The sequence below is a fragment of the Lagopus leucura genome, unplaced genomic scaffold, assembly GCF_019238085.1.
Source record: "Lagopus leucura isolate 7727_CA_CO unplaced genomic scaffold, USGS_WTPT01 Super-Scaffold_100008, whole genome shotgun sequence".
NCBI classification, from domain to species: Eukaryota; Metazoa; Chordata; class Aves; order Galliformes; family Phasianidae; genus Lagopus; species Lagopus leucura.
The window spans coordinates 30,003,947-30,020,746 of record NW_024962265.1 but is presented as its reverse complement, the minus strand read 5'-3'; the positions used below and the strand labels follow the sequence as shown (position 1 = coordinate 30,020,746).

The following is a 16,800-nucleotide window of genomic DNA, read 5'->3' as shown; positions in this document are numbered from 1 at the left end:
TGTGGCCAAGCGGTGTCCGCGGCTGCTGCCCAGAAGCGGAAATGAGGCGTCTTCTCGCGCGCGTGCGCTGTCCGTTGCTGCGGCGCCGTCGGAGCGCCGTCGCGCTGCAGCCTGGGAGGAGATTGGGCTGTGCAGCGGCAGGCGGTGCGGGTGAGGTTGAGGCGGGCAGCGGAGTGAAGGGCGGGCCGGGGTGAGACGAGCGGGGTCTCCTTTTGTGCGTGTAGGAGGTGTGGCGGTTGCTCCAGCCTGCTTTCGTGCGGTGGCGGCCTGTAGCCCGCCCGGCCGCGTCTCCTTGGCATCCGTGTGGGGATGGTGGGCAGTGTGAGGAGCGGGTGGGCGGCACCCGGTGCTGCTTCTCTGAGGAGGTGGGGAGATGGCGGCAGGCTGCAGAACCCAGAGCCGCTGTTCTCACGGGGCTCCTTCTGAGGCGTGCTGCTTTGTTCACTCGGTAACGGGACGGAGGTAGTGAGAGCCGCCTCGGGGTGGGAAAAAAAGTACTCGTGTTTAAGCGCGCTTATGTTGTCAGAAAGTGTGTTTCAGTGTTGGCTTGTCACGCGCGTTGTTTCTACTCGGGTATAAAGTCGTGTGTAGATCTGTAATCTGTAATTGAGTCTTAGTGTGAACACGTTGATTGTTTTCCTCGTTCTGTCTTCTGGGAAATGCTCCAGAAATTGCTTTAAACTAAGATGACTGCATCATCATTTCCTGGATTTTTCTTGACCTACTAAATCTCATAACTTATTCTTAAGTAGGAGTGCATTTAATCTAAATAATATATTGACTTCTTGTTTTCACAAACGTATTTAACTGTTTCTTGGTTTCTTTATATTTAAAGCTTTTGCCATGCTATTTGAGAAGCATGCCTACAGATTAAGTCAGATTTCTTTGTTTTGAAGTTGCTAGCTTCCTTCAGTACGTGCTTACAAATTCTCCTTAGGAAGATCTCTTGTATTTTGGTAGGTTACAATGACTGCATCAAATAAAGCATTGGAGCTTCAGCTGCAGATAAAGCAAAATGCTGAAGAACTGCAGGATTTTATGAGAGAATTGGAGAGCTGGGAAAAGGATATTAAAGAAGTTGATTCTGAATTGAGGAAACAGAGTGGTGTCCCAGAAGAGGTAAAATCAGTGGACTTGTGATTATAATTATTTATTTATTAGGTATGTCAGTGTTTGTGCTGTAAAAACATACTTGTTTTGCAGATGTCTTATTTCAGAGAACACAGTTAACTTCATCAAATTATGTTCTGAATTAAAATATGAGTAGATGGTAAGAGCTGATTTGTTCTTCATCTGAAGTAGATCAAGGATCCCGCTGCAAATTATTCTGCTAACTCAGCTTTGAATCCATAGCCTGGAGGTCATGAATGCTTGGGGCCAATAAATGTTTAATCAGTTCCTGATAGATCTAATACAGTATTTCTGTTAGCAGCATCAATATTATTTATCTATTTATTGTGCACTGTTAACGTATTAATGAGTGATACTTTGCAGAAAGTTGTCTTCTAAAACTCAGTATTATATCATGCATGTAATACTTGTTATTGCTATATATTGAAAGATTTATGCTCGCTATCTTTTTTTGTAGAATTTCTTGTAGAATTCCTGACAACAGCTTTCTTGATGGATTTATGAAGTAAAAGTAGGCAGTAGATGGGGATACCTATGTGTACATATAGGTACTACAGATTATTCAGTACAAGCAACTTTTGTATCTCTGTTTCTTTTATTATAAAGTACTTATTTCAATACAGAATTTACCACCCATTCGAAACAAAACTTTTAAGAAAAAGAAGAAAAGCAAAAGTAAAGTCCCATCAAAGACAACCACTGAGGAAAACAAGAAAAACAAGATCAAGTCTTATGATTATGAAGCTTGGGGAAAACTCGATGTGGTGAGTTAGAGTAATTGCTTGTTAACATGGTTTGCTTTCTTTTTTGTCCCTAGTTGATTTTGTTTTTAAGTCAGATTTTCTAATAGTGCTGAGAGTTACATTTAGAGGTCAGAATCCTACTCTACAGGAGTATTGTCCATTTTATGGACAAAGAAAATAGCTTTTTCCCTACAAAGGATTATGCATTGGAATAATGAGAAATGCTATAGTTCTTTCGCTCTCTGCTTTCATCCAGCAGATTGCATTTGACTTTCAGGGAGCAAAAATGTTTTAACAATAGGTCTATTAAAAAATTATAATTCTAGTATAATATGACACTAAACACTGCTGTTGGTGTTAGATGGTTTTTTTGTGGAGTGTGGAATACTTCTCAATGAAGAGGACTTTAGTGGTAGAGATTCTTAAACAGATGAAATTCATTTTCCTAAAGTTTTACCTGATTTATTTTGTGTTTTGAAGTTATTATAAAGATAATGGTTTATTTTATCTATTTTCAGGATAAAATACTGGAAGAACTTGATAAAGACGATAGTACTCATGATTCTGTATCTCCAGAATCAGACTCTGAAGAAGATGGAATTCATATAGATAAAGAAAAGGCTCTTGCAGAGAAGGAAAAGGTTAATACCAGTGTTTACTATCTACAAATTATCTATGAAAAAACAACTTAAACACAGGAGCTGTTATAATTGCTTCTTAAAGATTGCTCACTGAGATAAGACTGGAATCTGCCTGCTCTTCGGTTTTTTTTGAAGTCTTTTTTCTGGCCCATTGTTTCAGCGTTTAAAGTTCTGGCTGCATTTCTCTTATCATCACTGATGGCATGTTCTGCTTAATGTACAGTTAATAACAGTCAATATATTGGTGGTGTTCTTATATTAAGAAATTTGAATGCTTTATAGAATTCCTGCATGAATCAAACTGCTATTTTAGTTACAAGAATTATTTCATAGTAAAGCAATATTTTCTGAGAGATATTAAAAACATTCTAAAATACAAGTATTGACTTATATTTTTTTTTAATCAAGAATTAATATATCTGCAATAATTTGCTGAGATTACTCCTTTATTTCTATTCACAGGGTAACAAATACTTTAAACAAGGAAACTTTGATGAAGCTATAAAGTGCTACACTAAAGGGATGCATTCTGATCCATTCAATCCAGTACTGCCTACAAACAGAGCATCTGCTTTTTATAGAATGAAAAAGTAAGAATTTTATTGTGAAGTCATATTTTTTCTTTGACGTGCTACCCTCAGTTGTGTGGCTTTATCATCTAGTTTACCTTTCAGCTTCTATCAGCTCTGTTTCTAAGGCTCTAATTTCTTTTCAGAGAGGAAAGGGTATGAGGGAGTTGGTTATATTCTTTGTTGCAGTAGGTTGTCATCTTCTTTCCTTTCCTGATTTGATGTATTCTGAATCAGAAGTTGTTTGAACACTTGTGCTGTGTCCTTGAGAAGCCTGCAAGATTCTCACTTGAGAAAGAGCCTGTAAAGTTTCAAAGTGTCTTCCTAAGGTTGTGGGTTTTTTTATCTAAATGCGTGCAAACTAACTCATTCATGTCTTTGCTAGGTTTTCTGTTGCAGAATCTGATTGCAATTTAGCACTTGCTTTAGATAAAAATTATACAAAGGCTTATGCCAGAAGAGGGGCTGCTCGTTTTGCTTTGAAAAATTTTCAAGGTGCTAAAGAAGGTGGGTTTTCTTTAACATATTCCTTAAAAAAATTCTCAAAGGAATTTTATTTTGTGTTTTCGTTGCTAACCTCTTATTCCTACCTGAAGTATTGTTTTCTGATTTTCTGATAGATTATGAAAAAGTTTTAGAGCTGGATGCCAACAACTTTGAAGCAAAAAATGAACTGAAGAAAATAGAACAGGTAATACGATTGATATATTCTAACATAAATTAATTCATCCTGTTTACTTTATATCGTTATTAACTTAAACAAGAACCAAATTCAACAAAATTGCACAGGCTTTTTCTAACATTTGAAGATCACTGAGGTCGAAATTTGTAGCTGAATTACATCTAGTTTTGGAGTGCATGTGTAAGTTGTTGTAATGCTGGGTTGGCAGATTAGGACTGAGCTGTCACAGTGAGCTCTGTGGCTTTATCATCTTCCATTGGTGTTTTTTAAACCTCTTGTGTTAATGTTCTTGTTGTTTTTTCTTTTAAGTCATGCATAGCATTTTGGTACAAAGTAGCAGTACATATGAGAGACATTAGGTATCCTCCTGTCTATAGATTAAAGCCTAAGTGCCTATCCTGCCTATAGTTCCACTGTTTGCTGTGCCAAACTAGAAAGTGAGTTTAAGCCTAGTGGAACAGAATATTCTGCTCCCTCTTCGGTAAGAGGGAAAGAATGTTGATTGTGATGAACTTAGTAAAACAGAAGATGACCTAGCATTACCTCTTTAATTGTGGTCTTGAAAATTCTTTGAAAATTTCATTTCAAAATCAAGACCCAGAATCTCCAATAATTGAAGAAATAAGTGACATGTGAGTTTGGAATATGCCTCAGAAATTATATTCCTTTATTTACCAAGTAATATTCCTATTCAGAAGCCCACATAGAAATGCAATTTCAAGAACAGTTTAGAATGATCTCTTCAATTTGTGTTCTTACTGTAAGTTGAACTAGTGTTAAGATGCTTGGCTGACTTTTACAGTTTGGAAATACTCTAACTTCTGTTCTGAAAACGCATAAGTGAGGGAAATGCATACTGAAAAACAATGATACCTTTGCAGGCTCTATCATCTGAAAGCTCAAAACAAAAAGAGTTTGAAGAAGCAGCCAAATCAGAATTAACAGACAATGAGAGAAGGTGCATTGAAGAAGAGCAGCTCAAGCAGAAGGCTGTTATAGAAAAAGATTTGGTAAGTTGCATCTTCTGATTGGACAGATGAACTAGCAAAGTAAAATGTTGTAGTGTGCTATTAATCATACAAATGTGCAAATTTAAACTTGATTCTGTCCTGAATTTCCTAAATACAGGGTGGTTGGTATGCACTGTAGGAAAAAAAATCACAGCATACATTTTTGTAGGTAGGATAAAAAAAACAATGCCACAATGAAGAAATCATACAGTGGGTTAGGTTGGAAGAGACCTTAAAGATCATGTAGTTCCAACCCCTGCCTTGGGGTCAGGTTGCCCTGGGCCCCATCTGACCTGGCCTGGAGTGCATCCAGGGATGGGGCATCCACAACTTGTCCCAGCAGCCTTTTGCAGTGCCTCAACACCCTTTATGTTATTAACTTTCAGTAGGGAGTGGCTTGTACTGCTCATCAAGAGTAAAGAACTGTCATCTCTGCTACCATTCTTTTCACTATCAAAAAAAGGAAAGGTTGCAATTCAGACTTGACAAGTTCAGTGTTGCCAGTCACAGCCGGCAGTCATTCAACTCTGCTATGCTGCACTTCACTAAACTAAGATTTCTTTACTGTCACCTCTCTTTGTTCCTTTTATCTACCTAATGTATGCCCCTAATCACCTCAAACTGTACATGTAGCATTTTTGCTTTAGTCCTTGAAGTACTGGAAAAGTAGATTTTTGTAGTCTGTCTGCACAGATTGTATAAGAGTAAGCAGACCATAAATGTCTGCTTTAACCTGTGTACTGTTTGTCATCTTGATATTGTGACCTTGTCTAAGAAAAGCCAATTGCACTACATCTTGCTCAACGTTACTTTTTCTTCTAAATATAACAGGGTAATGGTTATTTCAAAGAAGGAAAGTATGAGGCTGCTATAGAGTGTTATACACGTGGTATAGCAGCAGATGGCACCAATGCACTTCTGCCAGCTAACAGAGCCATGGCCTATCTCAAGATACAGAAGTAAGTAGGATTGTATGCACCATACTGTTGCTTTTTTCTGTGAATCAGAAGAAATAATGATTTTCACCAAAGTTTCATTACAGTCACTCCAAATCTTCCTATTATTCAGTCTAAATCATGCTGAAAGCAGTAAAGGATTTTTTTTAAAGAAGACAACTGAATGTGTGATCTTCAAATGTATCTCACAGGAAAGAAGTTCTGAGAAAATAAAACGTCATCCGTTTGAAATTACAGCAAAAACTAAATGACTTTTAATTTTTTTTTCATTCTTTCACATGTAAAATTCTACATATTTATCTTCTTCCAAGAGCATACCCCTAGCTTAGTCTTTACTGATTATTTAAAAAAAAAACACAAAAGTCAGCTACTAAATATTGCACTGAATAAATAAGTAGGTTCTAACTTGGTTGAATAGGAGCTTTTTCAGAGAAGAGTCATCTTTTAAAATATTTCTCTAATGCTAGTAATGAAGACATGTACATACAGTGTATTTAATTTTAATTACTCTTTACTGAAATAATCCATTAACAGTAGGAAATGCTTTATACCAAATGAGAGAAATTCCATATCATCATTTTTAAAATTGTCAAATACTACTTTTTTTGTTTTCACTTTCTCTCTCATCTCATTTGAGATGAAAGTGTAGTCCTTTTAAACTGATAGCATGGAAAGTGGTAGATCTGAATATTTTGTTGGTGATCTCTTCTGATGTGATACGGCTGACTGTGTAGAGATAATGTGCTGATATCAAATTCTATGTTATAAAATAAGTTACACACTATTTCTGTGATATAAGATTTGCAATTCAGGGTTAAGGCTGTGGAAGACATTACAGTGCAAATAATGTCAGTGAATTAGAGAAAATAATACTTTAACTGAATGACCAAGCAGAAAAACTGACTTTTTAAGATATCAGAGTGTCATGGGTCTTCGCATTTTGAAATGAGGACCCAGGAAATGCAACAAAAGCTTGTTGATACTCTCAAAAATGTCTACAATTGATGAGAAATGCGGAAAATACTATTTCCACAAATTTAATGATAAATTGAAAGAGGAGAGGGGAGGAATAAATGAAAATAATATGCATGTAATGATGTCATAGTCAAACATAACTGTAATGAGGAAATTTTATCTTACAACAAAAGCAAATGACCATAATAGAAGGCTATACTAAATTATTCTTAATGGTATCAAAAATCATATGCCCCTTATTACTTGGTTTGTTTTTGTTTTGCATTTTGTCCTAGTGATTTGTATTTATCTGTGTATAGATAATTAGGGTCTTCATGTTTTCACTGTTTTGAATAACTGTCTTTTCTGCTGAAACTGATAGCTGCTTTTGAAGCTGATTATTAATTTTGTACTGTTCTTTTGCTGAGATATGAAGAGGCAGAAAATGACTGTACACAAGCTCTTCTGTTAGATGCATCATACTCTAAAGCTTTTGCTAGAAGAGGAGCTGCAAGAGTTGCTCTTGGAAAGCTAAAAGAAGCTATGCAAGGTATGACTTTGAATTAGCCCGAGTGTGATGGGTAGGTGGAGATAAGAAGATGATGTAGATAAATAGAACGAGATTGAGTGTTTTTTGTTTGTTTGTTTGTTTTTTAATCTTCTGATAGCAGTTACCATTTCTGACTAATTGAGGTTATCAGTACAAAAGTTGAGATGGATGGTTGTTTGTTTTTTTTTTTAAAATTGAGTATGTATACAACTTTAGTGTTCTGATATTTACATGATAGGAAAACAGGTTTGTGTGAAATTGCAACTATTGCTATTTATAAATAGTAAGAAATAGTTTCAAAAATGTGTTTGAAGCAAAATTATGGTATAAATGTTGGGATTACTTACCTGTCTTTAATTTATGGTCATAAAAAGAAACAGAAGGCTTAATAATTTGCCAGGAGTACTTTGTAAATTGCCTGGAGTTTTCGCTCAGATTATTGTTATTTTTTCCTCAGATTTTGAAGCTGTTTTGAAGCTGGAACCTGGAAATAAACAAGCAATAAATGAACTCACTAAAATAAGGAATGTATGTATACCAGTAAACCTAGAATAAGTGCTTTCATTCTTCATTATGTAAATTTTAGCATAATTCTTTCTGATTTTTTTTTTTTTTAATTTAAACTTCGTGGACTACTTACTGTGCATTTTGGTTGTTTGTTTGTTTGTTTTTCCCCAGGAATTAGCTGAGAAAGAACAGTCATGTCATGAAGAATATCCTCCAGAATTGATAAAAGAATCCGAAATAAAAAATGTAGTGAAACTCATTCATAATCCATTAAATCAGAGATCAACAGTAAGTTAGGTGTTTTTTGATGGTGTTTTGTTTTGTTTGTTTGTTTTTGCTTTTGTGAATTGCTGTCTATAATGATGGGAAAAGTAGAGTTTAAGTTAAAATATAGTTTTTGCTTTTGTATGTCTTCTCGTAGATATGTTGTGCGTGTGGACAGCTTAAAGTTCAAAGATTGACTTTTTTTGATATTTTTATCAAAAATGTAATTTCTGCAGTTCTGTGTGTGTGTTCAGTAGTAGCCACAATGTAAAAAGTGCTGCACAGGAAGCATGGTGTATGCATATATCAGTAATATGAAATGGGGAGGCAACCTCACAACCTTCTCCTGGATTTATATCTAACATCGTAGTTAGCAGAGTGAAGGGGAAGTAGTTGAGTCTCACGTTTAATTGCAGACTTGAGAAAGCTCCAGATAAACTTCTTCCTTTTCAACAGCTGTATTCAGTTCCTATAGCAATAGGGTATATTACCTACTTGTCTCATATGTTGATATCACACGGGGTTACTACAGTAAGTTTGAGCCACCAGTTTCATCCTCATATACTGTGATATATCTGGATGCTATTTTTGAAGAAACAGTATTTCTAAAGTATGAATTATCAATGGTTATATTCAGATTAATGAGTTACGTATGACAATATGATATAGGCACATAGTCTGTGTTTTTAAGTAAATACAAAACGTGTTCAAAGTATGCGGTTAGTTTTGATAGCAAATGTATAATTATTGTGGTACCTTTCTTTGATATACGCTCTCTGTAGTCAGATACTTTTATCCTTAGAAACCCAGAAGAATTTATTACGTACCAGCTGAAATACAGTAAGTGATTTTATGAAGTTATCAGTTTGTCTGCTAAATTAAGAGGCAATACCAGGTTGCTTTTTTTTCTTTCCAGTTCTGTTAAGGTAGAACAGGTACAGATCAATCATCTGTGTTCTTTGTACTCCCCACAGAAGAAATATAACTTCTTATCTCATATCCAGTGGACACTTGTACAATTTGCTTTGACAATAGGCCATCTCATAATTGGGCAACAGACAACTTACATGACTTGTAGCAGTTTGCAAACTGCTAGGAAGGCTTGCAGTGTTATTGTTTTAGAAATGGATGGAAACCTGACGTTTATGGAAGCCTAAATTGCTGAATGTTTAACTGTGTATGTTTGCACCTATATTTGTAGAACAATTTAGACTATATATTCAGCTCAGTAATTCCAAAGTTCCATTAATTAGTGACTCATAGGATTTATGAATGTGGTGTTAGGTGGTGCTCAGAAATTATGGCGATCATGCAGAGATGAAACAAGCTGAAGCAGTTTATTTACTTGGAATACCCTCCAGTGGTAGGATTAACTGCCTTGTAATGTATACAACTTGGTATGCCAGGAGGCCTGAGTTAGTAATATTTATAATCTCAAAATTTTATGTTGAGAGTTAAGGTTTATGTTGATGGTTGCTTCTTTGTTCAGCTAAATTGCAAAGTTTGATCACATCGTTGGTCAATATACAAGCTATCCTGGCTAGTTCAACCTTCTTAATGGGAGGTGGCTGTCACCATAATGGGTATGGTTTTGTTGTTTGTTTGTATTTTTTTATTGGAGAGACAGTGCAGATTCTGAGATTCTCTAGAGTAAGGGTACATTGGTTTTACTGAGGGAGAAATGGTCATATAATACTTTGTACACACTGAAGCTTTCTTTTTTTGAAGGAAATTTATCTTTATTGAAAGTCTTCCATGTGTACCAACGCAGATGAAATTGATTGTCATGGGATTGTTTAAAATTAGACCTAGCAGTTTATCCAGGCCTCTGTTTGCACTGATGTAAATTCTATGCATGTGATATCAAGTATGTGTTCTGTTTAGAAGCCTTTGCGGAGAATAGCCATTGAAGAAGTTGATGATGACATGCTGAGTAGTGATTTCTCCAGCTCTTCTTCTTTAGTTCATAACTGGAAGAATTCAGTGAATATTGAAACAACAGAGAATCTAGATCAGGACAATCAGTTAACTTCAGTGGACATTCCAAAAGCAAAGCAATTGAAAATCGAAGAAATCACAGATGTGTCGTCACCACAGTAAGTATAAAATTTCTGATCCTCCTTTAAAAAGGTAAATGTAGTTGAAATATAATCTTCATTGTGAGATTTCTACGTGTGATGAGTATAGAATGTAATTTGGAGAATTGGAATTTAAAAAACGTTAAAAGAAACATGCAGTTCTTACACATCTGCCTCATTGATTGCATAGTAATTGAAACAAATACGACCTGTGCAGTGTCAGATGAACGACTGGTAAGTGTTCCTTTTTTTTTTATTATTTTTATTTTTTTAGAATATGAATACCTTTATAGTATTTTCCTTTATGCTGTATTTTCTTCCATGTGTGCTTTCTTTCCTAACAATGATTTATATTTTAACAATTCAAAGTGTATTCTTAAGTAGAGTTGCAACGTTCTTTGCAAGCCAGTTGATTGAGAGAAAAGGAGCGGGAGATGGTGTCCTTTCTTCCTCTTAGCAGACAGCTGATAACTTGGCTTTGCTCATGGTTCCTGTGTTTCATTGTGTTAGATAGACAGTCTGGCTGAAGCCTAGAGACAGCTATCCCTACTAAGTGTTGAAACTCTGCTTGTCTGCTTAAGAAAAGTGCACATGCACCATTGTTATCTCATTGCATTAATATTTTTTTACGGAATACTGATTGAAGATTTCTGTGAGAACCATTTCCCATTGCCTTTTCAGCTGGGTCAGATTGATTTACTGTGAGGTGTTGAAGGAAAAAGTGAATTGCTGAAAATACAGATTTACTTACCTGACAAAATATGGGATAAAAATATATCTTCACATATATCCTTTTGGCTGGTTTGGGTCAATTGTCCTTGCTGTGTTTTCTCCAGCTCCTTGTGCACCTCCACCCTCCTCACTGGCAGGACAGCACATGCTGAAAAGTTTTCAGCGCTGTACAACTGGAACATTAGTGTATTATTGTTTTTACCCTAAATATGTTTTAGCACTGTATCAGCTGCTGCGAAGAAAATTAACTATTCCTGCCAGAGCCAAGACATACAGATATTATTTTGCATTATGAAATTGCAGAAAATGTAGTATTTTCTGCAGCTGTGTTTGCATTTTTTATGTTATAGAATTCTATCAGTAATTACAAAAAAAATAGGGAACTGCTGAGTATATTTGTGTTTGAAAAGATTAAATGAGTGTAAATCTTTTGTATATTGAATGTTGTTTTTTTCTTATAGGTGTTTTATTTTATGTTACTTTAATTTTTACTTTTATAGCTTTTTTTCATCTTAATTTTACAGATTAACGTATCGCAGATCTTTCAAGATTTCAAAGGTCTCCAGTTAGGTTGCACTTCAAAAACTTCTGTAAATGTTTTATAGATTACATATTTCAACATCTTTCTGCAGGCTTCCTGCTGGTGTCAAAGGAATTTCATCAGTATTGCATCCATCTGTGAACAAGCAGATAGATAGAGAAAGCAAAACATCATTTAGATCTGCATCTCCAGTCCCTGCCATTCCTGCAAATTCTTTCCAGCTTGAATCTGATTTCAGGAAGTTGAAAGAGTGCCCAGAAAAAATGTACTTGTACCTGAAGGTATGAACTGTAGTATTGAGTGGCAGTTTCTTTAACATTGAGGCAACGGTGCAGGCATAGGTGAAATGGGTAGCAATGTTAGATTGTCTGAATGAGGTGCAGTAATCCCTTTCTCTAAGTATGTTTACATAATAGATATCGTGGTCCAGTTTTGAATAGTTCTTGTGTGCCTGCCCTTTCATTTGCCTCAGAGCACAGTCTCTGTATATAACCTGTCTTGTTTCAAGCATAGGTTTTAAGTCTATACGCTCTTGAATACATTAGTAGCCATGTTAAATTTTTATGTCTCAAATTAATGCTTCTAGGTTAATTAGAGCGATACTGTTTTTAAAGTGAACAAATATGTGAATTAACGTTTGTTTCTGCTTATATATATTTTGGTTTAAAAAAATTGCTTAAAATCCTTTTTTAAAGAATTTAGCAATAATTTCTCAAGATAAAATAAAGACATGCAAAAGTAATGTTGAAAGTCAAAATATACAACAGTAATTTTTTAATTTATTTTTCCCATGTATGCACTTCTGACATTGCCCAAAACATCCAAAAGACTCTCATTTCTTATTCTCATGACTGAACTGCTGTGTTTTCTTTTTTCCTTAACATGACACCTTTTTTATTTTTCCAAAGCAAATAGAGCCTTCGATTTATCCAAAACTGTTCCAGAAATCCCTAGATCCAGACTTGTTCAACCAGATAATGAGAATTCTACATGACTTCTACATTGAGTAAGCTTGATTTCTCCTTTGTCTTTCATTTCTTTCTACTCTATGTTGTTTTTTTGTTTGCTTGTTTTCTCCCTTCTCCTTACATTTGCTCTTGCAGGGTTATTTCTCTTTGGGAGTTGGAATGATTTAATTGTTTCTTAATAAGAAATTAAACGTATGTTGAAAATTCAGAAAAGAGTTAAAGAAATAAATAGCCTGTATTGAACCTAGTCTTTCGAAAAGTTCTGCTGTGTAGCACTAGCAAATGTTTATTAGACATGTACAAAGTAATTTTTTGTATGTGTGTTCCATTATCACATACAGTTGCACAATGTCAACTTTTTATATATAAGAAATGCAGGCAGTCATTTTTCTGTGCTAAGCTTGTGATACGTTGTGAGTTTTAATTGCTTCCTTGGACCTAGATGTTCTGGTAAGAAAGGAGGTGGCAATTATTTTTGAAATTACTATCCAGTTTGATTTCCTAAAGTTGATTTTTGTCTATTGGAGACAGTGTGCCACTCCTCTTAAACTCTGAGATCCCACATACAAAATATTTTCAGGTCGTTTTATGGAGAAAAGCAATTATAAATAAAGAGTAGGATTTCCTTCAATTTCTTTGAAAATATATGTGTAATATGTGTGAAACATGACATTTTTAAGAGTTATGGTCCTGTGTTTGTTATACGATTTATAAAGGTTAGGAAGCTTAAATTGTTTGCAGTGAGGTTAAAGGTTTTTCTTCTGGAGGGAGAAAGACAAGTCATGAAAGAAAAATACTTGTTAGTATTTGTAGTGAAGACAGTGACTGCTTACTACTACTTGTTATGCAGAAGAATGTAAAATTCACACTGTCTAAGAATTTACTGTATGGGAACAAATGACAGTAACTAATGTCATGCTTCTTGGGGCAAGATGTAAGCATTAAATCATAAAACTGTTCTGTGCCTCAAGAGCAATCTGTTTGCATCAGTCCATTACTTTCTTTTTCTGTATTTCTCTTTTCTTGCTCTGTGTTATAACTGCGTGAAAATTTCTGAGTGTCTCTTTGCTTAGTCAGTGGAAGAATGAACAAGAAAGATGAGAAGCAAAGATCCTTTCATTTCTTGTTGCTGACATCTTTAATATTGCTTGCAGCTACTGAATCTTTCTAATGAGCAGTAGTTATTTTTATGTTTCTAATAATTTTCTCCAGGAAAGAGGAGCCATCACTCATCCTTGAAATCCTCCAAAGGCTATCTGAATTAAAAAGATTTGATATGGCAGTAATGTTTATGTCAGAATCAGAGAAGAAAAGTAAGTAATTCAGCACTATTATTTTAAACATAGGCCACGATACTGCCAAATTTAGCAAAAGAACTGTAAAATACAGTGCTTCTCCTGTTGTTTATTCCATTAAATAATCTATTAAAGATTAGTTACTTGTCTTGTTCAATGTTTTAATTGTTCTAGGGGTTAATGTGGGAAGCGTTATTATTTTTCTTAATCTTTTGGTTAAGACTCAAAAAGCTACAGCTAAATTCTCCATAGTTTTGTCAATTATACCAGCTCCTTTTAATCTGATAAAATAGCCCTCACTAGCATTTCAGCTTGTCATTCCATAGTGCTACAAGTTTATGGATTTGTATGAAGTCTTAGATTTGAGGTCTAGGTGTACCAGCTAACATTTCACAATTTAAGACCATTTCGTGGCAATTATGACTTGCTTCATTTTTGCTACTTTCTAAACCTCTGAGTCTGCGTCTCTTGTTCTCAAGACACTGCTAAGATTGGTTTATGATTTAGGTGGGCATTGGCTTGAGTTCCTGCTTTCTAAAACTGGCTTTTTTTTTCCTCTCATGTTTCCAGTCTGTCTGTAACAATGAGACACTTAAAAACCAAACCTTTATCTAGGACCAAGTAATGCTAATTTTGCTATCTACAACTAAGTTTTGCTTATAACCATTATGCTTTCCAAATATTATGTGTCTCTAGTTAAAATAAGATTACTTATTTGACTCACTGAAGTGCAAGTAAATTCCACTTACGAATTGCCTTAACACCATAACCTGAAGTAAGTTTTATTTGCCATCTGGCATTAACTTTTACCTTTGCAGTTAATGCTGTAGTGCCAAGATAGTAAAATAAAATCTGTGTTGTCAGGATTGTATAGCTGTTTGAAGAAGTGTTGTTAGCCAATTCATGAGTATCAAAACGGAGCAAGGTTTTCACTACTTTTCTTCACCCTCTCAATAATCATGAAAACATACTCATATTTCAGCTATGTAGTACTACTACTCTCAGTGGAAAGATCTGGACTAATGTACATTATGACTGTCAGTCACAGAAATAACAGTTTACACTGGGATTTTCTTTTCACAGTTACACAGGTACTATTCAGTCATGTGAAACACATGGGATTGAAAGATGCTTCTGTTGAAGAACTGGAGAAGAAATACGCCGTATTCTCTTAGTGAGTTTCCTGACAACTACACGTGTGAATTGCTCTGTTTCCATGCTTCCGTCATGTTGAACTCAGCTGAAGAATCCTATAAAGACTGGAGTTTGGTTGCTTTTGTATATGTGGTTAGATTCTTAAAGTTAATTCATCCAAATGGCCAGTGCCTGGAGAGAGAATTTCTTAGTTCTGCAGACACATTTACTTTCCAGCACCTGAAACAATACAGATTTACTTATCTTCAGTGGAATCTGTTAAAAAATGATGAATAGTGTTCCAGATTGCAACTGCAGATGGAGATCTTTATTAAAAAGAAAAAAATTATATTTATGAACATTCTTTTGGTAAGAATCAAATGATGTGTAAGATTTTTTTTTTTTATTTCAGAAAATAAAATAAATGTTGAGCTAAAATATCATGTCAGTTGTATTTTTTATTTTTTTTTAAATAAGCATAGACCACACCAATATGTATAATTTGCAAAGTGAAACTAAGGGACAGTGGCCAAACATTGCACAATTCCTTTACTTATGTTCATCCAAAAGCACTGACATGTGAGATGTTCCTGTGAACTTCAGATATAATTGCAGAATAAAAGCAAGCCAAATACCATGAAATAAAAGAAGTGTAGGGAAAACAGTTAGTTTGTCTTTGGAGAGTACTTTTAAAGTAATCTTAAATTTATCTTTGGGATCTTTTGTTCCTAACCAGCTAAAGCTCTCAAGAAGGCTCAGAAAGCAAATCAGTATAAAGAAGAGAAAGGCATGGTATCACATTAAATTCTTAGATAAGAAATAACATCAGGCAAAGCCATTGTAGATTTTTCATACTGTTCACATAAACAGAGGATGAAAGTAACATCTCTTACAAAGGGTACTTTAATTCTTGAGTAGTAATTACATATTACTTTCAAAAATTTTCCTGTTTTCTATGCTTGACCAATACTTTTTTCATCCTTTTGATATGTTCTGTTCCAAAAAAAAAAAAAAGGGTTCAAACTTCCAAGAACACACAATCGCCAAGGTTGGAAAAGACCTACAAGATCATCCAGTCCAACCATCCAGCTATCACCAATAGTTCTCACTAAACCATATTCCTCAACACAACATCCAGACGTTCATAGAACACCTCCAGGGTCAGTGACTCCACCACCTCCCTGGGCAGCCCATTCCAGTGCCTGACCACTTTTTCAGAGAAGTAGTATTTCCTAACGTCCAGCCTGAATCTCTCTAGCCCTACCCCTGATCTTTACCCATAGGGATTTGACCTTATCATCCCCACCCACAAGCTCAGTAACATCAAAGCATTCTCTAATATGGAGAGCCATGCTGCCACACCTCCTTCCTTGCCTATGCTTCCAGAAGAGCCAACCAGCCATTGCAGCACTCTAGTCATGGAAGCAGTCCCACCGTGTTTCCATAATGGAACAATTGGGTCAAAGCCTGCTGCACAATGGCTTCCAACTATTCTTGTTTGATGCCCATGCTGCATGCATTGGCATAGATGCACTTCAGCTGAGCCCTTCGCCTCACCCCTAATCCCATTACCGCTCCCCCAAACTAATTATCTGTAGTGGGCCTAGTTTTATCCCTTTCCCCCTTCATATCTAGTTTAAAGCCTTCTCTACAAGACCTGCCAGCCTCCTGGGCAAGGATCTGTTTCCCCCTTTGGGATAGGTGATACCCATTGGCAGACCTCATGCCAGGTGCCGAGTAGACCGCCCCATGATCAAAGAGCCCCAAATTCTTGCATTTGCACCAGCCTCTCAGCCATGTGTTTATAAGGTGGGTTTTCCTGCTCCTCTCAGTATCCTTCCCTGCCACTGTAAGAATACAGGCACATGTTACTTGTACGCCTGCTCCAAGGTGAATTAATAGGGAGAAGTATGAATGTTATTTTCTGTTTAGTTGTTATTAGAAGAATAATTTTAAAGCATTAACAGCTGTGTAGTGTTTCATATATATTCTGGGGATTGTATACAGGCAGAGCCTGTGTAGCTGAAACAAGTGGAGCACTTGAT

At 35.6% G+C, this 16,800-nt stretch overlaps 1 protein-coding gene across 3 annotated transcripts; it reads left to right on the top strand.

Moving 5' to 3' along the window:
* Positions 1-71: 71 nt before the first annotated feature.
* On the top strand, positions 72-15,198 carry RPAP3 (RNA polymerase II associated protein 3). Of its 3 annotated transcripts, none has more exons than XM_042872557.1 (17): positions 72-150; positions 961-1,119; positions 1,755-1,895; positions 2,393-2,515; positions 2,978-3,105; positions 3,470-3,591; positions 3,705-3,775; positions 4,648-4,776; positions 5,608-5,735; positions 7,115-7,236; positions 7,694-7,764; positions 7,915-8,031; positions 9,892-10,103; positions 11,450-11,639; positions 12,267-12,364; positions 13,539-13,639; positions 14,705-15,198. In XM_042872557.1, exons 2-17 carry the CDS (start codon positions 967-969, stop codon positions 14,794-14,796), a joined length of 1,998 nt encoding a protein of 665 aa, XP_042728491.1. In that variant the 5' UTR covers positions 72-150; positions 961-966; the 3' UTR covers positions 14,797-15,198. The 3 variants fall into 3 exon arrangements, with proteins under 3 accessions (XP_042728491.1, XP_042728494.1, XP_042728492.1); XM_042872558.1 differs by lacking the exon at positions 72-150 and adding an exon at positions 442-462; XM_042872560.1 differs by lacking the exon at positions 14,705-15,198 and having other exon boundaries at positions 13,508-13,587.
* The last annotated feature ends 1,602 nt before the right edge of the window (positions 15,199-16,800 follow it).

Coding starts and splice junctions, on each gene's coding strand:
- RPAP3 (XM_042872557.1), top strand. CDS start 967: ATGACTGCATCAAATAAAGCATTGGAGCTTCAGCTGCAGATAAAGCAA. Junction 3,592..3,704: donor TTTTCAAGGTGCTAAAGAAG/GTGGGTTTTCTT, acceptor ATTTTCTGATAG/ATTATGAAAAAGTTTTAGAG. Junction 10,104..11,449: donor ACAGATGTGTCGTCACCACA/GTAAGTATAAAA, acceptor ATCTTTCTGCAG/GCTTCCTGCTGGTGTCAAAG.